At 54.0% G+C, this 27,021-nt stretch overlaps 5 protein-coding genes across 5 annotated transcripts; 3 read left to right on the forward strand and 2 right to left on the reverse strand.

Annotated features, from left to right (window-relative positions):
- Nucleotides 1–1,478: 1,478 nt before the first annotated feature.
- On the forward strand, nt 1,479–2,287 carry MYCGRDRAFT_97733 (uncharacterized protein; the record flags this gene model as incomplete). The annotated part of the gene is made up of 2 exons (XM_003847184.1): nt 1,479–1,826; nt 1,883–2,287. 2 exons carry the CDS (start codon nt 1,479–1,481, stop codon nt 2,285–2,287), a joined length of 753 nt encoding a protein of 250 aa, XP_003847232.1.
- Nucleotides 2,288–10,991: 8,704 nt separating this feature from the next.
- On the reverse strand, nt 10,992–11,747 carry MYCGRDRAFT_30933 (uncharacterized protein; the record flags this gene model as incomplete). Its single annotated transcript, XM_003847236.1, has 2 exons — nt 10,992–11,147; nt 11,649–11,747. Coding segments are annotated over 2 exons (255 nt in total), but the record flags the coding sequence as incomplete, so codon positions are not given.
- Nucleotides 11,748–13,646: 1,899 nt separating this feature from the next.
- On the reverse strand, nt 13,647–14,189 carry MYCGRDRAFT_97734 (uncharacterized protein; the record flags this gene model as incomplete). Its single annotated transcript, XM_003847235.1, has 1 exon — nt 13,647–14,189. The coding sequence occupies one exon, from the start codon at nt 14,187–14,189 to the stop codon at nt 13,647–13,649; it is 543 nt and encodes a 180-aa protein (XP_003847283.1).
- A 4,885-nt stretch (nt 14,190–19,074) lies between these two features.
- On the forward strand, nt 19,075–20,254 carry MYCGRDRAFT_97735 (uncharacterized protein; the record flags this gene model as incomplete). The annotated part of the gene is made up of 3 exons (XM_003847185.1): nt 19,075–19,141; nt 19,238–19,738; nt 20,142–20,254. The coding sequence occupies 3 exons, from the start codon at nt 19,075–19,077 to the stop codon at nt 20,252–20,254; spliced, it is 681 nt and encodes a 226-aa protein (XP_003847233.1).
- Nucleotides 20,255–21,782: 1,528 nt separating this feature from the next.
- Nucleotides 21,783–24,550, forward strand: MYCGRDRAFT_97736 (uncharacterized protein; the record flags this gene model as incomplete). The annotated part of the gene is made up of 5 exons (XM_003847186.1): nt 21,783–21,897; nt 22,292–22,571; nt 23,534–23,727; nt 23,780–23,859; nt 24,251–24,550. The coding sequence occupies 5 exons, from the start codon at nt 21,783–21,785 to the stop codon at nt 24,548–24,550; spliced, it is 969 nt and encodes a 322-aa protein (XP_003847234.1).
- Between the last annotated feature and the right edge of the window lie 2,471 nt (nt 24,551–27,021).

A 27,021-nucleotide genomic window follows, 5' to 3' on the forward strand; every position in this document is an offset into this window, starting at 1 on the left:
GAGTGAGATGCAGAGGAAAAGTCGATCGACAGCCTGGAGGCAGCATACGGTCAGAGCCGGTACTAGAACTATGCCGAATGCGTCTTAGCCTCTTTGGCCAGCCTTTGGTGCACCGCTCCTTTCCTTTTGCTTCGGAGCTTTAATAATCTCCTTCTCCTTGCTACTGCACTGCCGGTCGGCTGATGCCTCCTTCCATTGCGTTTCTCGACCTCGATGACCTTCGTATCTTCCAACGGAACCGTACGAAACATACCCGACGTCCCTCGCAAACGACATTTCGGAGCCAATGCTATACCGAATGACCGTCCTTTGAGCACCGCTTGGCTTCATGGCGTTCAGGAGAAGAAGAGGTCACAAAATGTTGTTCGAGTGGAAGAGCTTGGCGCGTATTGTCGAGATGTTGAATTCAGCCAGAAGCTGTGTCTCAAGCCTTTCCGTAAGGGTCTAGGATCTCCAAAGACCTTCGAGGGTTGCAACAGGAGGATGTGGACAAGCAATCGGTCAAGGCGAAGGCGAAGGAATTGGCAGACCAGCAGCTTCTGGTCCACAAGGATAGCGCAGTTAGCGCATATGCGATGCTGTGCATTGTCGAGGTCTTTGAGCTTACAGCGCCGGAGCACTGCTGGTCGAAGTCGATTCATCAGATTATTTGCGGGCCTCCTGCTCCACGCCGCAAAGCAAATACGGCAATGGGGGATCAATGCGAATATGCCTCGGGATATGGTAGGATATAGTGGAGAGATCATACCTCAAATTCACCGCAAAGCTTTGTTGCAACGGCAAGGCAATTGGCAGTCGTTTGAACACCAAAGGGCAAATTTACAAGTATCTCCATTGCGAACAAGGCCAGTACAATGTGCGTTGTTTAGTGTGATCGGTACCATTTCAAAACTTGAAGAGGAGAGTCAGAGGATTAGTGCATCAAATGTTCCATTATGACTGCGGATCAGTACAAGCGGAGCGAACACGGAGGATTAGCAGCTACCGATCCGTCGACCAAAGTCTTCTTACGCTTAACAACTACCGACTCCAACAGGACGATTCAGTGCTTCTCTTCCACTCTCTGACGGTTCAACATCGCGGAGATCATCCTTAGAAACGGGCTGATGCCGTACACCTTCCGCAAATTCCGAGATCGATCAAGGTCGCGGCGCCAACATTGTACCTCGATGTCGAGTAAGCCGCTGCCAAGCAACAACGCCCACTCCGCTAGGACTTCGGCCTAGTGTACAGGCTGAGGCGGTGTGCCGCGGACGAGACCTTGCATAAAAGAAGATGGGTCGGAGGATTCGAGCGAGGTTGCACAGCATGATGCATCATGCATACCACTGACCCATGGAATGCGGGCGCATGAAAGAAGGGTCACGAACCTGCGATGCGGGGCAGACTATTATTATTTGAGAGCACTGTATCTTCTCGCGGACCTGAGAGCACTTCTCCACTGACACCACAGCCTACTCCACTCGGTCATTCCAAAAATGCCACCCGACCTCGACTTCCCACCTGCCTACCATCCGGCGTTACGGCCATGCTCTCCACCATCACCATTCTCCTCATCACCTCTGATGACCGATAACCCATTGCTCAACCACGTACCAGCGGCTTTTCACCTTCGCGAGACCACATATGCTCCGCCATGCACAAGCACCGCACAGGCGAAAGCGGGTGCGGAGGTGTGTTTGAGCGACTCCGGTGCTATGGGTGATCGAATGTCGATGATGACCGCAGGACGACGACTACGCGGCCGAGTGTTCGATTGCGGTCGTGAGGATACGTCAGCTGTTATTGGAGGAGACAAGCAGGATGATGAAGACGGGACAGTGTTGGTCAGTGCACGAAAGTGCTGAAGCCATTTTTGAATAAAGATTTTGACAATGGGCAGAGTTACTTCTCCTCATCTGATGACGACGAGGAGGACAACGGAGATCACGATGCCAACGCCGAGGCAAGCACCCACGATCACCGCGACTCATCGGAGTCAGAAGACATGGACGATCTCGAATTGTCCGGCGACGACGTGGAAGGAGACTTGGAGGACAGCAACCTTCGACCTCGTCGGCAAAACACTGACTCATCGTACGATCGTCCTGGCCAGCGCATATCCCACCCTTCCTCCTCATTTCCTTCGCGGCACCGGCGAGATCCTACACCATACCCGAGCCGAGCTAAGCAACACACTCTAGTGGACGAACAATATGACGTTCTGAAGACACACGCTCACGGTGATCGACGTTGTCTGTTGAGTGAGGCGAGACAACGGGATGAGGCGAGCAATATCGGTGCTTGATGAGGAGCGGGAATATCGGGCGGTCGACGGCTGGTGCGAAGGACCGGTCGAGCCGATGGAATGGAGTGCAAAGGCGGCTGTGCTTTCGGCGTGGTGTTTCGACATAACGGACGGGACTTGGGAGGTGAGCAGTGTAAGCATGCTCGATGTAAAGGCGATGGAAGTCGATGGATCTTCGATGGTGCTTGAAGTCCGTATGTGGCGCGCGGTGCGAGATGAATAATATTGTCGCGATCGAAAGGAGAAGGAAGCAAACACTAGGCAACAACGCAACCTCACAGCAACAGACCAGGCCACCACACAATGGTGGGTAGAACTAAACCTTGAACTCTACTAACGCTCCCTCGTGAGCTAAGAGACGAAATGTACCTCTCATCGCACGACTTTCTCGCCATCGCCGTCTACGTCAGCAAAGAAGCTGTGAAGTGCATCGAGTCGCTCCCTCGGAGCAACCTGCCGCCGTAACATCGTCGCCAACATCGCCAGCATTGCCACCATCGCTCCTTTGAGCGCATGAGCTGAGGCGGTGAGCATGAATGCCCTCTGAAATGGCTACAGAAGCTTGAAGCATCCACCAACTTCCTTCACATCTCAGGGATACCGCCACGATATCCATCAACATCGCCAATAGCGCTCCTTTGTGCGCATCAGCTGACGCGTGAGCATGGCCCTCCTAGCCGAACGCAGAAGCTCGACGCATCCATCAACTTCCTCCGCATGTTCAAGATGCCGCCACAACATTCACCAACTTCCTACATTCCCAACGTCGCCGAAATGGCCCCCTTTGACGCATCAGCCGAAGCGTGAGCACGGTTGCCTTCTCAACCGGATGCAGAAGCTAGAAGGATTCGCCTACTACCTTCACATCTTCAAGATACCGCCACGATATCCACCAAGATCGCCGGCATCGCTGCTTTTGACGCATGGGCTGGAGCCTGATCATGCTCACCTTGTCCACGGCATGCGGAAGCACGCAACAACCATACACAAACATTGGCAATGGATCGTCAAGACGAACGGCAAATCGGGAGCCGAAAGGTGCGCCAGTGTTCCGCCTCGAGACTCCTAGCACAGAGACTTGAGTCATTATCAAGTCGATCGTAATGATCAAGGAGCCGGAGCAGCAGCAGGACAGGGTGGAGCGGGAGCGAATTCAAGGGGGGCGCAGCCGCGCTGAAGAAATGACAGGGCAAGATGGCATCGGCGAGGCATTTGCGGCACTTCATTCCTTACACCGTGTGCAGGAGTCCGCTTCCCTCGAGGAGCATGCTGCACAGGATGACGGGACCAAACTAGTCGCTTTGGAGCAGTTCGTGGTGGACAATCTTCGAAATCCGTCTTTCATAACACTCTGCGAGGATACGGAGAGCTGTTCGCAGAGAATCGCCATCGGATCGTGGCAGTCTCACTGCATCGCAGTTGTAGCTCGAGGGGAGTTTCGGTTTCTGTGGTGTCCACGTTGGGTCATGCAGCACGTAGCATCAAGTCATAATTCTTTCAATCGTCGCTCCCGGCAAGGTAATTCACGCTGCTCAAGACGACGAGCTGAACGGATTGAGTTGCTCGGGACTGAGGAGGATTTTTTTCACACATCTGGTGGCAAAAGATCTGGCCACATATAAGTACTCGTTCTCACCATCGCTTGCGTCTGCCTGGTCTACTGCAAGCCGATCTTTCAATCTTGTTGAGGCGACCACCGCAACCGCCGTGTACTTCACCGTCTTCTCCGCATCGTTGTTGTCACAGCATGACAATGACCGCAGTCGTAGCAGCCCTCAAAAGTGTCTGCACTCCCACCTTGCGGTTCTACACTCCCAACGTCAGCAACAGCACCCGAACTCGACTAGACGCGCAATATCGCCCGGTCTGCACCGACGGTTCATTGGTTAGTTACTCGCTTGACCGGCAGACTTTCAGGGTGTCGTTATGCTGGTCAAGGTCGCGGACTTGTATTGGATACATGAATGACGGGAAGAGAAGTCGAGCGAAGCGAAAGCTCAACTGAAGCAAGGACGAACACGGTGAGGAAGAGGGAGAAGAAGAAGCACACCGAGCTGGAGAAGGACTTCGTCAAATCGGAGAAACGAGTGCTGAGGACGTCGGTCTTGAGGAGAAAGGAGAAAGCAATTTGGCTGAACCTTTCGATACCAATCCTCAGCTACTCTGTCGGCTCCACTGTTTGAAGATCATTCCATCGATTATCACAAACTCCTGGCGTACTGAAGCTTGTCCGTACTCGACGAAGAGATCCTTGCTGATAGGGGCTCCAGCTGCCCACGACCGTGCGAGTTCAAGACACTTCTCGCCCGCAGACATCTGAGTGGCTTCTGGAGTCCTATCTGGACTTAAGGGTCGCCCAAGTGGTCGAGTCCTGACTTTCTAAGTAAGCATGACTAGCGGACCCGATCATGCGACACAATCCGGCAGTAGGCCTGAAGAAGACTCCTGGACTACAAGACGGCGACATCGACCGGACAAAGCATTGCCTCGCTTGGTTTGATGTGGTCCGCTTTGAGCCTCCATCAGTCGTATTGCTCGGGCATGATAATATCAAATCACTGCATGCTTCATGCCTGCATTACTCCTTTTTGGAGTTGGTATCCTCCCGATTCCAAGCCTATCCTCCTTCTCCTCCGCCAAGCGCCGTTCAAATCCGCTCAAACGATCTGTCTGCCAAAGTCGTCGGCAAGGCCTTGCAGCGAGTTTGGCACGGACAGTCCTTGCGAGTATGTTAATTTTGTGCTTCGGATGGCCGGACTTGCTAGTACGCCCGCGGTCGCATCCGTGATGAACAAGAAGAGTAACTTTATTGACGTTGTTCGTGATCTGTCACGACAGTGTTTCAATGTGCCTTTCGTGCGTGCAAGCGACTTGCGTCTTAGTTTCGGGAGGTCGGGAGCTGCAGTGGCGGTCGTTGTAGGAGGGACTTTGCGATTAGTAGCAAGTTCGTGGTCTAGAGCTGGCGCAGAAGAGTCGCTTTCAAGTTTCCGAGGAAGAGGAGGCAGAAGGAGATGGCGACGTTGATGACGAAGGCCTGCGAGCATCGGCTTCTGCATTTGCCAAGGTTGAGATCGCTTCCGATCGCATGGCCGGACCGGCGCAGTCACAAGCTTGTGCTTCCGACTTGTTGTTCTTTGCACCACTGGCGATGGCCGTGACAGGAATGGCTGTGCGATCGGCCTTGTTGAAATGCTCTCGTGGGCGGGCGGTGGTATCGACGCTCAATGGGACCGGTACGGCCGTGCTGGAGCCGAGCTGAAGGAGTATCGGATCGCCTCCAGACCCGAGTGTCGTCCACGATGGCTTATCTTCCCATTGGCTCCGCTCCCTGTCGGTGTCTTAGGCATCGGACCTCTCTCGTTCCCGGACGGTCTTCGACACACAAGCGGCGGCGGCTTTCTCCAGCGGTCCTGAGCATGCGGCATTCACATCCAAAGATTCGGAACAGGTGATGTTAAAGACGAGTGACGCCAGCGAATATCCAGTCCGAGCCTCGCAGAGGCCGGGCATTGCAGAGCGCTGCAGTATCTCGCAATTGGCTGGACCGCCAATCTGCACTTCTCGTAAGCAAGTGCGAATTTGGGCTTGTTGGTGGTAGAATTGTGGCCAAAATGGACTGCAGCAACTCCAAGCGTAGCCAGCACTGACACCGATCGGCTTTTCCGCAGAATAGAATGGAACTCCCCGCCATATTGCGGCATTGTCAAGCAGCCTCCCATCCACGTCCAGGATATCCGAATTGTAATTTTTGGAAGTTTAGGGCCACCAGAGGGTATGTATGCTCCTGAGCAGCGTCCTCGTATCGAAATCTGAAGAAACTGTGCACACCGTGGAAGAAGAAGACACGGCAGACCTCCACGCCGCAGAGAAAGCCAAGCGTATGACTGATACGGTGGGCTTGGTGATGCAGTGCAGATCTGCTACAACGCTTGAACCACCAAAGACCATTCCGAACGAGCACCGTCGGCAGAAGTCGGTCAAAGGCACTGTGTAGGGCCTTTTGCCTGGCAAAGTCGGCCACATGCCCGGAATGTTCGGATTGGTGTTGTAAAGGCCCGGGCTTTGCTGTGGACAAAGAGTTGACCGTTACGGTCATGAGTCGGCGGAAGCGAAGCTATGTCGAGAGATCGACTGCGAGCTCCTGCATACGAGTGTTGTCCAACAGAACAGACTGGTCTTCTATATATTCTATTTGCAATCATCAGTCAGCGAAAGAGCCCCGTAAATAGGTCTGAGTGAAGGGCTTTCCTGTTGTCTCGAGTCCTCGGCCATGCAAGAGCAGAGGGAGGAGAGTGACTGCAGCCTGGACTCGTTGACAGTCCCAACTGTATTAGCGTGCGCAGATGGCGGCTAGCCATCGCCGCTTGGAAGTAGCAAATAGCATTCGCTTAAAGAGACGACGCCCGATCAAGTGCTCTCACGAGGTCTGTGCCCTCAATCGTGATGAGTGACCGAGTGAGAGAGGTGAAGATTGTTGAGGATGAAGGATCCGTCGCCGCTGGTGGCTTCGAGTGCAGACTCTTGGGAGATTGTCCGCGCATTCGTATTCGCGATGATCTTAAGCGAAAAGCGGCTGGGTCCGCAGTGCGAAAGTTCGAGTGGCAGAGGAGGTGATCGACAGCTTCAATCTGAACTGCGGTGAATCTTGATGTTGACAAATCTCGAGCGAACCTGATCTCAGCAAGCACAGACCTTGCCTGCTTTGAGCGGAGCGGAGCGCATGTGCGGGCTTGTGTTAATCGATGCTGGGCCGAAGAATTATCGCCGGCCGAACCACGAGTGCAGATTGGATGACTCTCTCGCGCAGATCTCGTCAGTCGCTCCGGTCGGTATGCACACGGTCCCCAGGTGGTCTGGGCCACGAGATCGCCGGTCGTCGCCGCGGGCCCGAACTGCTGCTGTCGAAGGCGATGCCAAAGCTAGTTAGATGCTGGCGAGGCGATCGCACGGAGGCAGCTGTGCCAGTTTGGCGATCCTCTTGATGATGTTGAGACCGACATCTTTGAGCTCGATGTCATTCTGCTTTCCAAAGGTGATGTCGAGACTGTCCAGATCGATGGGCCTGTTGCTATATCCAGAAGTCAGATCGAAGGCTCAATGTCCTGGTACCGTCCCATTTTTGTCTGGGTGCCATTTGGGCATGCCCTTCCCTCGTCCCTCGATCGTCGTGCTGAAGGGTGTTGTGATGTGGGATCGACAAGCAGACAGCGGACAGTCGAGTCCGCGGCATTCACAACCGGCGCATCTGGAGTACCCTCGTCATAGATATTTGTCAGCTGATCACAGCGACAAACAATGGAACCGAGGTTGAAGTGGCAACGATGTCAATGCAGTAGCAACGCCGGCGCAAGCAGGCCACACACGTGCTGCTTGGAACGACGAGACCTGCGCCGCAAAGAAAGCTGCTCAACCGTCACTGCCTCCTCATCCCGATTCCATGGTGAACTTCAACGTTCGTAGCATCCGCGGAAGTGAGCCTGATCGCACTGGGCACCAGCAGTCGATGACAATCGAGGCCAGGCTTTAGCAAGGCCGACAAACCGGTGACCCGCCTGCAATCTTGTTTCTTGAACTATCGCTTCTTGCTGGGTCATCATGTGCAGTCGCCGGCCAAGCTTTGGCAATTTACGTGTTCCTTCTTCATCTTCATCTCCATCTTTTGGCGGTCTGCGTGGACATTGGATGGTCGGCGAGTCATCCGACAGTATATCCACTGCGGTCTTCTTCCTCCCCTCTTTCGATCGTCTTTCCTGGCCGTCGTCGCGCGAGTCAAGTCGGTCGGCCAGATTGGTAGTAGGCGCAGTATTGTCGAATGGACAACGTGGGACATCGGATGTACATTAGCAGCTTGGATGAGGTCCATCTTTGGAGGAGCCCCGCCGAGCGAGATGAATTTCGAGACCGTGAAGGTCGTTGGAAGTAGTTCCGGGAGCGTCAATGCGCATGGACGTCATGGGGAGTTGTGGAGCGGCATTGTTCGATTCGATATAAAGCTTTCTAGGAGGAGGCATCTTATGCGGGTCGAGTGAGGTGTCCCTCCCTCGTGCATGCCACGTGCTCATTGAAGGAGACGGGAATTTGAGTCGAAGTCCGGCCAACCTTGTTTGGACGACACTCTGTACTTTGCTGCGAGCAACTACGCCTGATCCACGTTCGCCGAATTCATCATGCAATCAACACCGCCAAGATCAAACACCTTCGCCGAACAAGCGACAACAGCTTCAGATTGGCGAGTCTGCTTACAATCCCGATATCGATGGCAAACCCACGTTCACGACCCTCACTTTCAGCAACGATAGTTAGATGCACGACGACAGCGTCACGGGCACGTCTTTTCGCTCGACTCTTCAAGCAGCACGAGAACAGCACCACCGAAACATATTTGCTCGACCTTTCGAAAGTCTATCTTCCTCGCTTCAAGCACGAACATAGGGCCACCGTTCCCGCTCACACAACACCATCCGCCATGGCCTTCGAAATATGCTAAGCTTTAGCGAAGTTCTCAAACGCAACCGGACAAGAGACAATCGACAAGAATGCATGACATTGCATCACTGCCAAGAACATGTTCGTAATCCTTAAAGGTTCCGTCGGACTGCATCTCGCGCAATGACCGTCGTCTAAGGAACGAAGTCTCTCGTAAGACTCGAAGTGCCATTTTGCTTCTACTGCACGATCTGACCACAACACTCCAGCTCTTTCGCCGCATAAATCCGACGGAATTGGCTCGCTCGAATTCGCCCTGTTACGCCGTACCGAGCACTCCGCCCGTTCAAGGGTCCGACTAAGAATGCGTGAGATGGTGGGCCAACGAATCGAGTCGCCATCGTAGGAGAAGATCAGAGAGGCTGTCAAGATCTGTGGGTGTTTGCTTAAGCCGCATTTTTCCGCTCCTTGCAGTATGCCGCCTTGTCCTTTTTGGTCAACGTCATCGCTGTGGTGAGGGTCGATACGCCGTGGCGGGTGTTGACGATGTATGCGAAGGATCGCTTATTGACGGCGTAAAGTGTATGTCCTCCTGATTGCCTCTCGCATAGACACCGATGTCAAGCTCTTCGAGGTTGTCGCCACCACTGACGTTCGCGCTTTAAGTGCCCCTTGTTTCCTCCTTGCCGTTGCTCCAACTCCTCGTTATCGTCACTGTCGTCGTTTTCTCCGCCGAGCCGACGAGGCAGCAACACCCTTAGTCTTGCTCTCCTTCGGCGTCCTGTCAGACTTCGTCGCCTTGGACGGTCAAGAGCTGGCTGTTTGGTCAGTCACACAGCTAGGCGCCCAAGCCTGAATAACCACAGAATGATCGCAAGCAGCTTTCTCGCCTTCGAACTCCGGACTGCACATTCGGACAATGTGTCAAGACCAGCAACCGGCATCTCTTCAACCAGTGGTGATCAGTTGCTTGCACAAGCGGAGGACGGATATCAGATATACAAGCCTGAGGGCGTGCGAGTAGGCAGCAAATCAGTAAATTGAATACCAGATCGGTCGAAACAGCATCACATTAATCATCAAGAGGCTTCTAATAATCAACAATATGTAGTCATTCCATAACCTAAATGTAAATTATCTTTCAAGTCTGCTTCTTCCCCTCCTTCCCTCTCTGTCGCTCTCTTGCGACTTACCCGCCTAGGAAGGTGCCGGGTACACGCAGAACTCGAGCTTGCCACGCAAAGCCAGCAACTCTCGCCTCGGGCTTTGGCTTCTGAGCCGCAGGTGCGCGAGACTTCTTGACCTCTCTTGGTGCAGGTTCCTTCGTCTTGACCATGTCCGAGTGCTTGAAGCGGGTGTCCGATGCGTTCTTCGTAGCAGCAGTGGTAGCAGGCGTAGACTCTTTCGTAAGCTGCTTAGCCAGCTCATTTATCTGCTTGGTCAGCTTCGCGTTCTGCGCCTTCAGCTTATCGCCGACTTCTTCAAGTGTGATCAGGTTGCCGCCACTGGATGTAGTAGCTCTCTTGGCTGGCACCTCCTTTTTGCCATCTCCTTGTAGTGTCTGCTCTGCCGGAGTATCGGGTTGTGGCACATCCGCAGCAGTAGTAGTAGACGTAGACTCGTCCGCAAGCTTCATAGCTAGCTCATTGATCTGCTTGGCCAGCTTCGCGTTCTGCGCCTTCAGCTCATCGCTGACTTCTTCAAGCGTGATCAGGCTTGCCGCTACCGAATCCAGTAGATCTCTTGGCTGTCATTTTCCCCATGACTTCTTTATGCTTCTTCCCGTAGTCGACGGATAGGCGCTTCGTGAAAAAAGTTCCGAAACCGGAACCCGTACCACCGAAAAAGGACCATGCGATCGAGAATACAGATCGTTGCACTTGGTTGCTGCAATTTGTCGCTTGTGGGTGTCATCTCTTCGAAGTTAAAACTTCCGCCGCGCTTTTGATGTGGCTTTCCTCCATGCCTTGAACAAGTGTAGTCGTTCGTCCGCCTTTGTTCGCCTCGTCGAAGATCTTGAGCTTAGTATGGTCGTCCACCGACAAGAGATCGCATAGCTCTTCGTTGTATAACTCCAAAAGTAAGTATTCAACGCTGTGCTCGGGTTTCTCTGCGCCGTCCTCTCTAAAGCGGTCAAAAAGCGTGTGCGAAACGCGAGGTCTAATTCCGGCAGCCTCGGGTATGCGGTACGTGTCGGTAGTAGATCTAATGAGGGACCACGAGGACCAGAGCAGTTGTGGCGGAGTCACAGCTGGTGCCACCTCCGACGAAAGGAACAGAACACGAGGAATTCCGGAAAACCAGAGATATCGTCGGTGACGTGGAACTTTCCAAGTAGCTGGTCGATGAGCTCCTTGCCGACGATGTAGTGTCCACAGGCGTAGTTCTTGGAGGTAGCCTCCTTGCCAGTAATTATCATCTCGGTGTAGATAGGCTGCGGAAGGATCCAGTGCGGACCACTTTGACAACATCCGGCTCGAAATCGGAGCGAATCATACACAATACGAGACTAGAGCAGTCGTCGGCAACCCGGCGGACCTTGTCGAGCACCTGGTCGATGGGCCTTTTTCACAAGGGTGTTGGCGAGCGGGAGACGACGTAGGTGTTATTCGAGGCGGTCGACTAACGAGCTGCGCTGGAAGAGGGAGCAGGTACAGAAGCCATACCAGTGGAGAAGTAGGTGGAGGGTGCGAGTCGATGGGAATTGGACGGGCGGGCCATGCATCAATCGGGCGGTAGCATCGGGCGCGTTATCCACGGGCGCAGTCGCTGGAGGCATCTTCCTTGCCAGTAATCATCACCTCGGTGTGAGACTGACTGTGGTAAATGCCGGTACAGATCCGGAGTGGTAGTAGTTGGTTGAGCCGCAGATGGTGGGCTGTACCAGTCTCCTCGTGATATCAGACGAGGAAAATAACCGAGCACACCGGTCAACTCGGGGAGACGAGCTGCGATATGTGTCGATGCAGATCTCATCGACGACGTTTGGCTCAAGATCGGCGTAGATTGTGCGTAGCACGTGGTTTCTATCGCCCGCGTGAAGTGTCAATCTCCGCCGTCTCCGGTTGCAGTGATGGTGCTGGGTTATGTACATCCGTACCAGTCTCGGAAGAGAAGAAGTCGGAGGATCCGTTGTCCTCCTCAGCATCGCCCTCAAGATAGCCATCAGGCTTCACCATGTGTCAACGTCCCAATCACAAGACATCCCAATCAAGCGCACGTACCCAAATACGGTGCGCGAGGCAGTACAGCTCTGTTGGGCCTACCACTTTGTTCTCTTCTCCCGGTATGCATAATCCATCGCACTGTGCTCTTCCCGGCCCGACTGGCGATGTCGGCTAGCTCATCTGCGCATAGCGCGGAGCCCTCTGCGACTGGCGTCTATCGAGACGGTCTTGGCTCTTCATCTCCCTCTGGTCGTGCTCGCTGTCGGAGCCGTCTTCCGAGTCTAGCCCCGGGTCTTGTGGGCTCTCGGTCCGCTAAAAGAATAGCTCTTCCCGACTGGCGATGTAGGCCAGCTCATCTGCACATAACTCCGATTTGTCCTCATCAACATACTCTTGGCTCTCCATCTCCACTCTCGTCGTGCTCGCTAACAGAGTTGTCTTCCGAACCTGGCACCGGGTCTTGCGAGCTCCTAAGCAACAAGCATAAGAACATCCTCCTCTCGAACGACGGCGGCGGCAGAAGCTCCTATAACTCGACAGTGTCGCGCTCGGCGGCTGAGACAGCATCTTGATTCATGTGTGCGCGGGTGCGGACTCTCTTCGCTTGATCGGCGTACCGCGGAGTGGAAAGTGTTTCTTCGTAGTCTGTGGACGAGATGCAGGCTATTATAGCTGTTTTGAAATATCCTCCTAAGCTGTTCGCCCTTAAGCAGCCGGGTAAGGACAGAGGCGCGATATGGTACGACCTCAGCACGGCGTTTGGGTTGATTAGGAATCTACGATACCCTTATGCTAAGTCTGTCTCATCGGCTGAGTAAGTGCTGGTGGTAGCTCGATTGGAGACGACATTCTCTAAGTCGCTTCTTTGCGCTGAGATTGCTTGGCGAGGACGTTGGGTCGGCCTTTGGCACCTCGGCGCATACCCGAGGCTTGGGAAGGGGCCTGTCGGTGGTTTTTCGCTAGCGGTAAAGTCAAAGGCGGGCGGAGGATGCCGAGGGAGCTCGTCTGTGCGTATGTTTAGGATTGAGTGTGAAGTCTGGAGGTCTTGTAAACAATCGTGTGTTTGCCGGAGCCACGGTTAAAAGTAAATGAACGGTGTCCTGGGAATGGAAGTAAGTGCAGAAGGTATAGACGGGAACGTGTTGCGAAGCGTTGCTGGCGCGGCGGACAAGTCGTTATAATTAATCGGGTAGCCGCAACTTGTGTACTGGAGACTTGGCACCCTCCTGCGGTAGGCGCTGTTGTTACCTCGGGTAGAGTAATTCTTGCCACAGCTAGTCGTCTGGCTGAACGGGCCAAAAAACTGCTTGCAGCCTTACAGATTCGACTTTCTATTAATATCGGGATATTCACTGGTTTGAGTCATAATAGCAACGTGCCGACATAAAATTGGAAGGAGAAAGGAGAAAGGAGAAAGGAGAAAGGAGAAACGGGTCTCGTCGTATAAGAATTGCCCTGGGGTACTCACATTCGGGTGCATCTGCTATGCTTTTATTCTGATTTCCCAAGCAGGTGCCTTGACATACGTGCGAGCAGCAACTTCTCTTGGCATTGCCATGCTTCGCTGCGCCAATCGCCGCGACGAAGTGGACACTCAAGTCACTCGGATGATCGCCAGAAAACTCAATCACATCTCTGGTGTCACGTCTGCCGGCACGCCCTCTCTTGCTTGCTCCAGCTCGATTCTCGAACTCGAAGCTGACTGACCTTATCCGGCATGAATATCGGACATGAGGGTCGCATCTGTCGCCTTCGCGTGATCATTGTTATTGGCGTGAGTGGTCGCGGACAAAATCCGTCGCGGATGGGAGGTCTTCATCGGAATCGAGCACAACTGGGACTTTGTCGATCTTCTTGCGCGGAGGCCGAGCTGGCGCAGCTTTTTTTGGTGTAATGCTTCGCTCCTGAACGTCCAGGTTTGGTGTGCTTATCGTAGACTTGGGTGTCTTTACGACCTTGTTCTTGGTAGAGGTCGTTGTGCGGGTGAGCTTACCGATGGTGTGCACAATTTTGGATCGTTTCGCTTGTGCCGGCTCGCCCTTTTCCTCCTCCGATCCTGAGACTAGCAGAGCCTTCGTGAAATCCTCTACATTCTCCATAGCTGCTTCTGAGCGCTTGCGCTTCGTGTTCTGGTCGGCTTGCTTGTCGGCGGAATTACCTACGACGCTGGGTCGCTCGCCATCTGAATGCTTCTCCGCCTTTTCGAAGCTGGATCTGTTGCCCGCAGCGTTCGAGGTTGTGAGCGCCGCGGCGATTGTGTCCTGTTCTCCATGTACCGCCGTCGACTTATTCAGTCCTGCGTCGGGCATCAGGGTGTATGTTTCCTGCACCAGATCGTGCGCATTCTGGTCTACCAGTTCTTTCAATCTCTTCTTCCAAAATGTCCCAGTGTTATAGCGCAGATGTTCGAGAGACTCTCTAGTCGGCTTCCATGCCACTCTCCACTACTGATCCTCCTTCGAGATGACTTTGGCGATGTCCCGCTTATGCTCGATTGCATTACCGGCTGAGATCCAAGACGATTCCTAGTCGATTGTGATCTGGCCAGTGATTGAATCGAGTGAGACGAGGTTTCGGATGATGTAGGACTTGTCATCGTTTCGCGCTGCGTTCGCTGCGTTGGAGCGGCTGTTGGCTGATTAGAGTGAGTGAGAAGCAGATGGACGGACGGCGCATACCGGTTGTTTGACATGATTGTCAAAAGATGGCATAGATGGTCAGCGTGGAGTCCTGGACAAGAGTTTGAGTGAGGGTGTCTTCGAGACGTCCTTCGTTGATTTTCACAAAGTGTCTGGAGCTCTACGGAGGGCGAAACGATCATCTGAGACATCGGAAAACCTACGCCTAGGCCCAGCTTCGTGAAGCTCGCGAAACTTGGTCTGTGCTTTTGATGATGCCGTCGCTTCGGAACGCTCTGTGGAATCACAGACTTGCATCATCCAGGTCGAGATCCTTGAACAACCCAAATTGCGCAGCCTCCAATTCATCCAGTACCCGTCTCCTCCTCCTCCATGTCCGATACACCGCCATCCGAAGCACGCCAAACCGGTTCGCCCACAGTGAACGATCTTTGGCTCGAGTCAACCATTCTGTCAACCTCATTCCAGCCACTGAGGCACTTTCCGGGAGTGCGAATGGAGACATCTGGACTCGCAGGCACGGACGGCAGGATTATCCAAGCCTCTTCTGGTGACGTCGAGGAAAGAGATGAGAAAAGAGGCGGCCGTGATGGCGAAGGTGATGCTTAAGAGGCGAGTGTGAGCTTCGAGAACAACAAGGCTAGGCCATTGAGGACGCAGATATCAAGAACGGCCGAGGACACACCTTTGAGCTCCAGCACGATGGCAACTTGATCTGGTTCTTAGCTGCCAACGACGGAAGACTGGCCGCAGAGTCATTGAGAAAGGAAGCTACTTGAAACAGGAGTGCTCCAGAGATGCCTTCGACTTGATTTTTGGAGGGTTCCGACAGCAACACGGAGGAGAGCGGTATTGCGGCGAAGTAGGAACAAGAGGGAATCGAGTGGCCATACCATCGGCATGCAACTTCGACAACAGCCCAAAGCCTTCTCGCTGTCTCGGCTCCGATTGCATACTAATCTCCATTGGCCTACTCAGCCGTGACCTCAGGCGAGATACGATTCGCTGAGAAAGATTGCTGGACAGCACAGCGCAGCCATCAGACCTAAGCCGGCGATTCACCGTGGGGCGGATTGGTGAGATGAGAAAGCATACTCTTCGGGACTTATGCTCAAGATCGGGAGGAATGGAAGTCCGTTTGTAGAGGAGAGGATGTTGGGAAATCGAGTGCTTCAGATCCGCTTGTTGATGTCTATCGGGAGGTAAGATCGCCGAGGAAGAAGGGTCTTGAGAAACGGGAGAGGAGTCTAAGACCCCGCCGCAGGATCTTTGCTTCCAATGTGCGGAAGCATGGCAAGGTCGAGCTGGAAATCGTGAGTTTGTCCCATATCCCTCAATGACAGTGCGGAGTTGGACTGACAGCTTCTCCAACAGTCTCACGAAGATCTCATTTCCAATCACTCTCCCTTCGCCGACCGTTTTAAGGCCCTCGTCGTCCTCGGCTTATTCGACCCATCAACACCATACAAGGACATGAACAAGCAGGCGGCAGAGGTTTTTGGCATATTTCATCGACCGAGAAGCATGGCTGAGGCTCCTGTCCTGATTTCCATCGACTTGGGACAGTCGATGCAAGTCAATGGCGATTGCAGCCTTCAAGTAGCTCCCGCATTCGACTATTGCTCTATTGATTCCAGCCTGCCATCAACCAACGACTAGGCAAGACCGAACCCGGTCACAGGACTCTTCATGGCTGATGCCATCCCAACCAGACCGAAGATGACGAAGAGCAATGCTATCGATGAGATCGAGAATGACGGCCCTTCGGCTTCACTCCCACAGCAAAATCAAGAACAGAAGCAGATCAGGCTCGAAGGACCATTTACCTCCCACCGCAGGATCAAGAACAGAAGCAAATCAGGCTTGAAGGACCATATCTTATCCAGGGTCTCGACCACATCAATTCACCTGTTCTGTCTCCAAAAGAAGCCTCCTCCAAAGCCTCTGCAGAGACCACCACCAATGCCATGGACAGGGAAGACGGTTCAGGTCCAGGCAATGCCAACATTGAAGGGGCCGAATCTGGCATCATGGGCTGAGCGTGGGAAGAGGGCTTTGGGCTCGTTGACCAAAGCGGAGTCCGCCGTTCTCAGAGCTCTGTCGCCGCTGAAGGAGCTTAAGCCGAAACGTGCGCTGGCATCGGCATGGACATCTCCGTTTTCGCCACCCTCGTGGAGGTCTCGACCAGCTCATGTGCCGAATCCTCCGCCGACAACACTTCCGTCAGATACGTCTCCGCAATAGCCATCGCCAGAGCATCTCTAATGTCTCCGGGGGGCCCCCGCCGACAACGCCTTTTCCACCGTCAAAGTCACCGGCGTAAGAGGGTGCGAACGGGTCCATGCCGAAGCAACTGCCCTCCACTTCCCGTGGAGTCAAAGCGCACCCTATCCGGAAGCATGGAGCGCAGCGAATGCCTGCAGTCGAATTTGTTCTCAAGGCCCAAGCATCGAATCAAGACACCGCAAACGCGATCTGCACGACTACAGGGACAGCTAAAACATTTCTCAAAGAAGAGACCTACTCTTCACGACCAAATCTCTCCGAGATCTCGTTATTAATTACGGCGGCCATCTGGCACCTCTTGATGAACAAGGGTCTGAACCTTCCGTGGAAGATGTCGAGCGTCCTAATGGAAGAAGATAGTCCTACCGTTTCCCTTCATGGCATTTGACTCCTTGCGAATCTTCTGAAATACAAAGGAGCCTACCACTACAAGCCGCAGGCAGGCTACGAGTCAACTCCGCACGCAGGACTTCTCTCAATCCGGATTTGCGGCTTAGTCGGGGCGTGGTCGATATAGTGTTGGTGTTGGTGTTGACGGTGGTGACGAGGAGAAGGGATCTGATGCTCTTTGGCTGGTGGTCATGACCGGTCTCTTTCTGCTTCGCTGGCTCTGTTGTTCCCATCTCGCCTATGTCTGCATTGAACGCTAACGCAACATCTTCCAGAGCTCTACTTTAATCTCGCACCGGCTCTTACCTTACCGTCGACCACCCGAAGAGTTTTGCACCGCGGAACCACGCTTGGTCACCCTCGAGATCTCCGTTCTCCATGACCATCCGCCTCTCCTCTTCTTTCACCGAATCGTGCCTCGACGAGACCTCCGTTGGCCTCTACCCGCCGCCTCGCCCGGGTATCTCCATCTGAGCATCCGTGGACATGCTCACCATCCAAGAATCTTGCTCCACGGACGGGGCAGAACCGGCACAGATCGCTTGTAGTCTGTCAGCACTTGGAGTCAGGATCGAGGTTACTGCCATGTCTCCAGTGCACGCCCCTGATAGAAGTGTGGTATGCCGGCGATCTAATCTTCTGCTTCATAACAGTATCAGCACAGGCCGAGGATCTGACCTGGTCCTGTGATGATATGAGCTATCAAGATGCGTCTCCTTATTAGCGGTTTGACGCGATCCGCCGCAAACCAGAGATCCGACTCAGCATCATACCGACCCGGCACGTTGAGCGAACAGAAACTCCCAGAAGCACACCAAGCAATGAACACAATGTCGAAATCCTTTTTCTTCCGAGACGATCAGCAAGAGCGGCAACAAGGAGAAGTATGCGCCTGGTGACTGAGCTTGAGCTCACGTTTACCCCTGCAGCCGTATGATGCCATGGGTCCAAGGAGACTGATCGAATCGCAACGTCGGACATCGTCCGGCAGCAACAGCATCACTCAACCATCATTTGACACACAGAAAGATCATGCTTTTGATATTGTTCGACTTAATTGCCAAAATGTGCGACTCGACTCCAGCGATCTCGGCCTCAAGCTTGTGTATGCGGTTCAGAAGGTCACCGTGCTCCCGCTTTGGCTGATGCGCCCAAAGCGGGGATGTTGGCGATGATAGCGATGATGGCGGACGGATATGGTTCCCATCGTCGTCGTCGTTCTCACCTCATTGGCTCAAGAACAAGTTTTGTTCCTCCTACCCTCCCGCTTTTCCTTTTATTCCACTTCAACTCTCCATACAACCTTCCTCCACCTGATCGGACTCCCTTGACCTGGCTCCCTTCACATCTCCACGATGTCGCCACAATAAGCCGACCATCTCGACCACTAGATCTTCCAGGTCGCGGACATGCTTTGTCGTCGCTGCCGCTTCCAGCTCCTGTTTAGATTCGCACACGAAATCACTCAGTAACATCTCCTCCACCAGCCTCTTCAGGAACTCCGCCGACAGACATCGTGGGCATACCGGGACAGTGTCCACGTCTTGCGCGCCGCACCGAGCCGTTGAAAGTCTGACCGGTTCGCCGAATGCGTTGGCTGCGTAATTGAACTGCAAAGTGAGCCGTTTATCCCATTCAGCAGTAATGGCACAGGCAACAGTGGCGGTGGTGAGACATCCTGGCGACGGCAGAACGACATTGTTAGAGTCCAGCAGCCAGGTGAAGCAGCCAGGTGGAGCAGGCTGAGAGGCTTGCTCCGTGGAGGAGAAGCCAGGACGAGGATACGAGATCGAAAAGTGCTGCTGTGCGGATGTGCGGTTCTCGAAGGGTCTGATCGTCGATCCCTCCGATCCTGACATCCAACAACCTGCTCGACATCATGGGCGCCGAGCTCTCCAACATTAAACTCACTGCCGAAGAAGAGGCAGATTGCAAGAGAAAAGGCCGTGAGTCCGTAGAGAGACATCTTACCAGATGTCGCCGACCAGAGACAGAGAAGCATCATCAACAGCAAAAGACAGCATACACCGAACGTTGCTCAGCCGAAGAAGGCTCTGAACGGACGACTGATCTTTCGACCACGAACGAGCTCTTGCCTATTCCAGCCGACAATTTCGACGCATTCATCGACTTCCTCACGCGCACTCTCCCTAGGGGCAGTCGTTTGGGGTACCGCATCTCGCCCGAGCAAGAGACCAAGCTTTCATCGACGCTTACGACGGCCCTCATCGTTGAGCGCTTCAACAACTTCCAATCCCACAGCGCAGCATCAGTGACAACGGCAGCGACAGCACCGGACACCGCAGTCTCCACTCATGGCACCACGCCGTCGTGCGAAGCTTCCTCGGATGACACATCGGGGATTGAAGAGGAGGAATCGCTGGTTCCAAAAGGTGTGGAGAAGAGCATGAACACTGGAAAACTCCAGGTGAACTCGGACAAGGGATTTACAGCGCAGGAGCTGGACTCACGAACACCTCTCACACAAGAACGCGGTACGAAGCGCAAAGCTGCTTCGGAGGGTGGTTTGAAGGATCTGGACGGTGTGCACCCGGCGAGGTGGCGCCTGATAGGAAAGGCTACTAATGGACACCGGCGCTGAATACACGGGATCCTATGTCAGCTGCACAAAGTTGAACGTACGCATTGCTCTGGCAATGGAGCTGTGAGCAAGTGAAGAGTAGCGGGCTGCGGAAGTGCGGAGAGTACAATGAGCGATGACTCGTCGTCGTGAGAGTTCAATCTCGCCGTTTAGTTCGATCCGACGGAACAGGCTGCAACAGACGAAGACAAAGACCTCGCTGTCCTTTCGGCCGACAATGGGACTGTGGGAATGTGCTGGCGACTAGCAGCAACAAGCACCATGCTCCATTGCCTTACGCTTTACGAGAAGTTTCACCAGTCTACAACATGGCCAGAGCAATCTGCAACAGCGCATCTGACAAGACTACAAGAGCGCACCTGACAAGATGGCTCGTCATGTCGGTCAGGACTCCAACTCCGTGTTGATCGATGCCATTTCCAACGTATCAGCTGAGCCGGAGGCGGGCACACGGTGATGACGACGAAGATATGACGGTGCGAACTAGTGCAGCCGGAAACCATACTTCGATGCCTTGCGATCTTGTCTCCATCTTGCAGGTTGAGACCAAGGATCGTGGTCGGATATAACACCCAGCATCGACCAGTTCAATCAAGGTATGCAAGACTTCTTCTCTGACTATCCCAGTTCGAACAGCGCTGATGCGCTTACTTCTCGTCCCTTTCCTTCTCCTCCTCTCTGACCATCTCAGTACGCATAGCCCTTACGGGCATCGTCCTCATCCGTTCCCTCCTATTTCTTTCCCTCCTCCCAGGCCACGTCGAACAGGTTTCCTTGAAACATGGCATACACCATTTGCGACGCAACCTTTCTTTTTCCTTCGGCGAGCCTCGGAGTCTGCACACTGACACTGAGAACCGGTCGAGCGTCCAGTGCTGTGCCGTACGGTCGATTCTTGGAAGCGCTGCAAGGAATCTTCGAAACCAGTCGACACGTCACGCTTTCAGCTATTCGCATGCAGAGATAGACTTCGGGAGCATTTTTCGTCTGTCGGCATGGCCACCAGCTGGTCTCTCTCGGAGGTAGGTAATTGTTGCTTAATGTGCAGTCTGTGACCATTTCCAGAAACATGCTGGCGGAACTAATGCTGCTCACAGGTAATCACACGGCTGTTCTAAACCCAGCAGCGTACTTCATCTTCATCCGAGCCGATGTTTCGACACTCGGCTCGAAAAGCTATCACCGAGTCGAATACGGATTGTCTCTGCGCCGTCCGAACCACGAACGAAGATCTTCCCTCACTGGACGCACAATGCCTCCACAAGCTCTCACGCTGACGGCCTCGCGAGGTACACGATGTCGACCTGCGCCGTGAAGATCTGGGCGGTACCGGGTTTGAACAATTGCGTCGCCGCAGAACCGCAGTTGGGAGGCCAAGAGGACGATCCTGTGACCGAATCGCGAGGCAGGTGTGAGCTGCATGGAGACTTCCTCTACGCAAGACCGGCTCCAAAGACCATGCGTGTACCTCAAGATCATCGAGGACTATGGAGAGAGTCTGACCTCTGACTTTCTCTTTCATCTCACTCAGGCCCTGACTTTCTCTTTTACCTCACTCATCCTCTGCATACCGACCTTTCCCCACCTAACTCCTTAACCTGACTCTCCTTACATCTTCAAGATGGCGCCACTCCACCCACCGACTTCTCCCACCTCGCTTCTTTGGGCACGAAGTCACCCTCCCGCCGTCACCGACATCGACAACGATTGGAACAAGTTCACTTCGCTTCCTCGATCGTCGAGCTGACTTCCAATGCTCTTGGTCGCTCACTCTCCGCCTGATGCCATCCCGGCGGTGCTACGTCGCCCAGGATTATGCTCTGTGAAGGCCAGATGGTCCTTGACACCAACGCAACCAAGCACTGCAGCAGAGCTCTCGACCTGACACGAGCTCCAAGTTCATCGATGGAGAAGCATACGGCCGCCTGAGGGTCCTCGACAGCGCGCATAAAGACACATGGGACGATACCAGCGGGTTCTCCACTATGGTCCGTTATTGTCGCAGCACGCCGTCGGCTAGTGACACTGGGACGGCCAACGGATCCGTCATCCCGATCAAGGCTGTGTGGTCAGTCAGCGCCGAAGTTTTCTTGTCTATCAGTCAGCACCTGAGGCATGATCGCCGAGGAATTGGATGCTAGCTCTATGGAAGCGGCGAATCTGAGCATGCTATTGAACATGTACGGGAAATACTGACCAACTCACCGACGACCAGAGGATACCATTACGGCGTCCCACAAGTTCTCGTTGTCCTCCCCTCTGTCGGAGATGCCTGGAAATTGACACAGGCTCCATTCTGTCGGCCCGCATACTGGTGCATGTTCAAGATTCCTCATCGGCCCTGTCAGCGGCGATCGGCTCTCGAGTTGCTGTTCGACCTGCCACATTCGAGACTTCACGGGCCTCAACAGATCCATCTCACCGCTCAAATTCACCTCTCTCCGACACAAGAAAGAATCAAGTGAGTACCTACTGTCACTACCGGCATCTCCAGCGTTATTCACTTCCTGCTTCCAAATCCCTTTCCAAGTAGGGATGTCCAGGTTCGCCGCGTTGTCATCTGGTCCATTCATTTCGATCGACTTGCAGCGCACATTTCTCGAGCTCTTCGACGAGCTGGACCCGGACATGAGTTCATCCTCTGTTCCAGGAATAAGGACAAGCACTCGTCTCCAAATGCCCTCCAAGCCAGCCACGCCGGTCAATCCACTCATTTCGGACAGCAAAAACAACATCACCATAGCCGCAGCCTGCGACGTCGAGAACGCAACCAGGTCAGACAGCGAGTCGGTGGAGGACGAAGACGCCGCTTATTCCCAGCACTGCGGGATCGTCGCAATGTGGACGGCGCCGACTTACTACCAGCACCACCCTCTCCAATCTCGATCGCTGCTGATCGACCGCCCGCATTCCTACGCCGCCGACTCTGCCACCATCTCCGTCGGCATGACCGTCAAAGCGGCACCTGCCCGGGAGAATGCTCCAACGGCGCAGGACTCTACTGCGAGGTGTTTGAGATGGCGCGCGATCGTCATCACTACGCTGGGTATCACCGGTCGTACGCAAACGTACAGGCAAGCTGTTACATCTTGCGGATGTCGAGAGAACTCCGCGAATACATCCAGAGCTTGCGGAACAAGTCATACGGCGAAGTCGCTCGGATCACACAGCGGTCAATACCATGGCACACCAGCACGGCAAATTGGGTGTATGCACTGCCATTAACAGCTGCAGTCGGTGTCCCGACTGAACACGATGATGTCAGAGCGCCGCATCAAGATTGGTTCTTGGTCTCAGTACTGCTGAGCACAACCTGTGGCATACCGCCTGGAAGCCGCTCTCGCCATCACCTGAAATCTCCATCGCTATCATGATCCCAAGACAGTGATGGATTGCGCCACCTCTGCCCGGACCTTGCAACCTCGTTGATCGTTCAAGCAATCCCGCAGCAAAGCCTCTGCCGCCGTCATAGCCTTAGGTCCAGACATCCGGAAGTCGGTCATTCAGTCATTCATGAGATTTAGCACCGTTCGGGGCGGTACAGGAATCGTCGAGCGACTGCAAGGAAGTCAAGAGCAAGAAGATGGCAACAATACCCATTGTGCTCACCCTTGATGTCCAGCTGTGACAGCACGGATTCGAGGCAAGCAATAAGCCAGATCTCCGGCTGCGGAAGCTTTGCGTGGCTAACGTCAAGAAACCATTGGCCATACTGTCAGTACTGGTGCCAAAGCAGCTCATCTGCGAGACTCGTCCGACGTACCTGGAAATCATGGATCTCGAATCAATCGAAGTCTCTGAAGAAGAAGCAGACCGAGGCGGGCTATTACCTGCAGTCCAAGCTCGTCAAGCAACAGGACCAGCAGGTCCCCACTCCAGTGACCCGCTCCGACGCCTCCAGGTTCAGCCTTCTACCTCGGCTCTGCAATTGTATGGCTTCACTTACGCCTCATCTCTGTCGTGCTGCCATCATTGGCTGCAGCTTGTGATGACCTCGCCTTCGGCACGGCCCAAGGAAAGGCATGGGAACTTGCTCTTGCTGGATACCCTCAAAAGTCCACTGTGCGTCTCTCCCTCGATGACTTCCCGGCGACACTGATGCGAACTCCTGGTCAAGCTGCTTTGAAGAGCAGAGAGTCACATTGAGAGGTTGGTCATGTACAAAAAGAATGCAATTGAGATCGCCAAGAATTGATTTTCCCCCATCTGTTCCTGTTTCCGCCGTTCGTCCTTCCGTCTCATCATCCCATCTTCCCACTGTATCCCTTCTCGACCATTTTTACACGTTACAACGAGTAAGAGAGGCGACGGTACCGACCGCCTCAGCCCACAACCTCAGCCCGCGAACTCGATTCCTGGTGAAATCAACCCGCGACCTTGACCGTGCTCGTCCGCTTTCCTCTCCATTCCAGATCCCCTCAATTTTTCGCGTGATGCTTCCCAAGCTCTACAGCTCTCCCGCCCACCGCCCCAGCTCCGCTATGCCCTCCACCGTGTCAACGTCGTTGCCGTAGGATTCATCGCCACAGCAGCAGCCTACCAGCTCAACGCCGGCATCGACAACGGACCCCGGCTCCGCATCATTCGGCCTCCACTGTGCCCCATTCCCGTCTTGCGTACCGCTTTGCCGAGCAGCATTTTACCAGATCGCCTCCGGCGCTACTGGCCTCGGCAGACAACAGACCTCCAACTCCGCATTTCCCTCCGCCCTACCCGACCTCCTTCTCGTATATCTCGTCCTTTCGCCGAGTAACAGCTCGCGAGCTCGTCGTCGCCGGCGTCGACAAACAGTCCCTACCTCCGCATTTCCCTCCGCCCTACCCGACCTCCTTCTCGTATATCTCTTCGTTCGCCGAGTAACAGCTCGGGAGCACGTCGCCTTCGGCGTCGACAAATAACCCCTGCCTTGGCATTTCCCTCCGCCCTACCCGACACTCATCTCGTGCCCCGCTTTGCCGAGCAACAGCTCGGGAGCTCGCTACCGTCGGCGTCGACAACTAAATACTACCTCTGCATCTCCCTCCGCCTTGCCCGATCCTCTTCTCGTACACCCTTTTGTCGAGCAACAGCTCGCGAGTCTCCTGCCTTCGGCGTCGACAATAACCCCGACTACGTATTTCCCTCCGCCCTCCCTACCTATCCCTCTCGTATATCTCTTCCTTTACCGAGAAACAGCTCGTAAGCTCGCCGCCGTCGGCGTCGACAACACTACCCTAACTTCGCATTTCCCCCCGCCCTACCCGACCTCCTTCTTATATCCGCTTCCGCCGAGTAATAGCTCGCGAGCCCGCCGCCGGCGGCGTCGACAAACAAGAAGCCGCTATCTCGAGTCTCGTTCCCGATCCCCATCCCTATCCCGATTCTTATTTCTATTCCTATCTCTATCCCTATCCTTATCCCTACCCCTTATCTGTCTCCTTCTTCTAATACCTTTTTAATCCCTATCCGAATTCTTCTTCTAATTCTTCTTTAATCCTTCTCTTATCTAATATAGTCGTCGTTGTCGTCGTCGTCGTTATCTTTATTAAAGAAGAAGAAGAAGAAAGAAAGAGGTAGTAGGAATCCTTTCTATATAAAGTAGAGTTTAGAGGAGATCCTCGGCTAAGGGGAAAGCTAGCGTAAAAAGAAGATAGCGTAAGAAGAGGGAACTAAGAAGAGGGAAGAGGAAAGAGGGAAGAGGGAAGAGGGGAGAGGGAAGAGGGAAGAGGCAAAGAGGGAAATAGTAGAGTAAAGAGGGAAGAGGAAGGCTAGAAAGTCGGTAGCCGGGAGAGGTAGGAAGGGAAGAATACCGTAGGCGGCAGCGTATAGAAAAGGAGGGCCGGAGCGTAGAACGCGGAGCGTTAGTAGAATAGGCGGCAAAAGGGAAGGGAGAGAGGTAGAAGGGGCGGAGCGGGTAGAGAAGAAGGTAAAAGGAATAGGGCGGGCGGGCGGGAGGGGCGGAGGAGAGGAGCGATTAGTATAAGCGGTAGACGGGCAGGGTAAACCGCGGAGTAGGTAGGGAATAGAGGGATAGAACGAACGAGGCTCGAAGTTCTAAGAACGCTATTACGCCCTCGCGGTCGCGAGAGCGGACAGTTTTTAGTAAGGAGAGGGTTTGGAGCGCTTTGGATGTGCGAGCTAGACGGGTAAGAGGCGAGGTCAAAAGTGTAAGGTCGAGCTGCTGTTCTGGCTGAAAAGAGGCATCGGCGCTGCTAGAAAGCTTCTGCTGCAAGTCTAAAAAGGAGGAAGGACAATTTTGGCAAAGATTCTATTTGCTAATACGGATGTGCAGCTACGACCAAGTTATGTCCTCCTGAAATCCTCGATCCGACGCTTTTGCGATTCTTTAAGTCTCCTCCCGATCGTTGACTGCGCAAGTCGGCTACATGCCATAGCATCTGGGCCCTCGTGTATCTGCCATGAGAGCGGTAGGCTGGAAAAGCATGCTCCATGCCGGCGGGCTATTCCTGCAACCGTGGCGAAAAGCCGAGGACGAGGACTTGTGTTTGGATGCCGGGGCTTTGTGTCAGGGGCTCTGATTGCGGCTCGAGAGACATGCCAAAGCGCTCTCCATTGGTGAGCATCAGATTCAGCTGGCTTGAATTCTGAAATCGTTCCACATCGCTGGCTGGCATGACCACGGCCGGTAACGAGATCTCATGAGTGTCCAGCCGGACGATGAGTTCGTTGCGTCGGCGAATACCAAGGGCCGAGGCAATGCCTCCTGTCGCTGGCGTTGGTGAGGTAACTGGTCTTGACGAAGTTCTGACGGCAGCGGGAGATCGATTTCGGAGTTGAATGTCCATGGGCGGGCTTGAGCAAATCGTGCAGAGATGACACCTTGGGACCATGCTGTCAATCGTCCGTCTCAGGATTCTGTCGGCTGTCAGTCTCAGACTTCTCCCTGGAAGTTCTAGTTTCCGGTGACTTGAATGGAATGCTGAGCTCGCCACTGTATTTTTCTCGGCGATGCGCTCGCTGGAAGTTGTAGCAGCCGCACGAGCAGGGAGAATGCTTGCTCGAGATTGTTGTCGGAAGGAGCTGATGTGCAAGACCGGCATAGTTGCGGAATACATCGATGTTTCGGTCATCGGATCCAGGTCGTACATGTTCTGTCCTGTCTTGAACGGCACCCACGAGCACACATTCCACTCTCAAAGGAGGAGAAGCTGGATGTATTGTGAAATGCTGTCTCGAATCCGGATCGTCCAGCTTCCCAATCTCCCCAAGCCTCCACCCCCGGGA

The sequence above is a fragment of the Zymoseptoria tritici genome, chromosome 16 (genome assembly GCF_000219625.1).
Source record: "Zymoseptoria tritici IPO323 chromosome 16, whole genome shotgun sequence".
Taxonomy (NCBI): Eukaryota; Fungi; Ascomycota; class Dothideomycetes; order Mycosphaerellales; family Mycosphaerellaceae; genus Zymoseptoria; species Zymoseptoria tritici.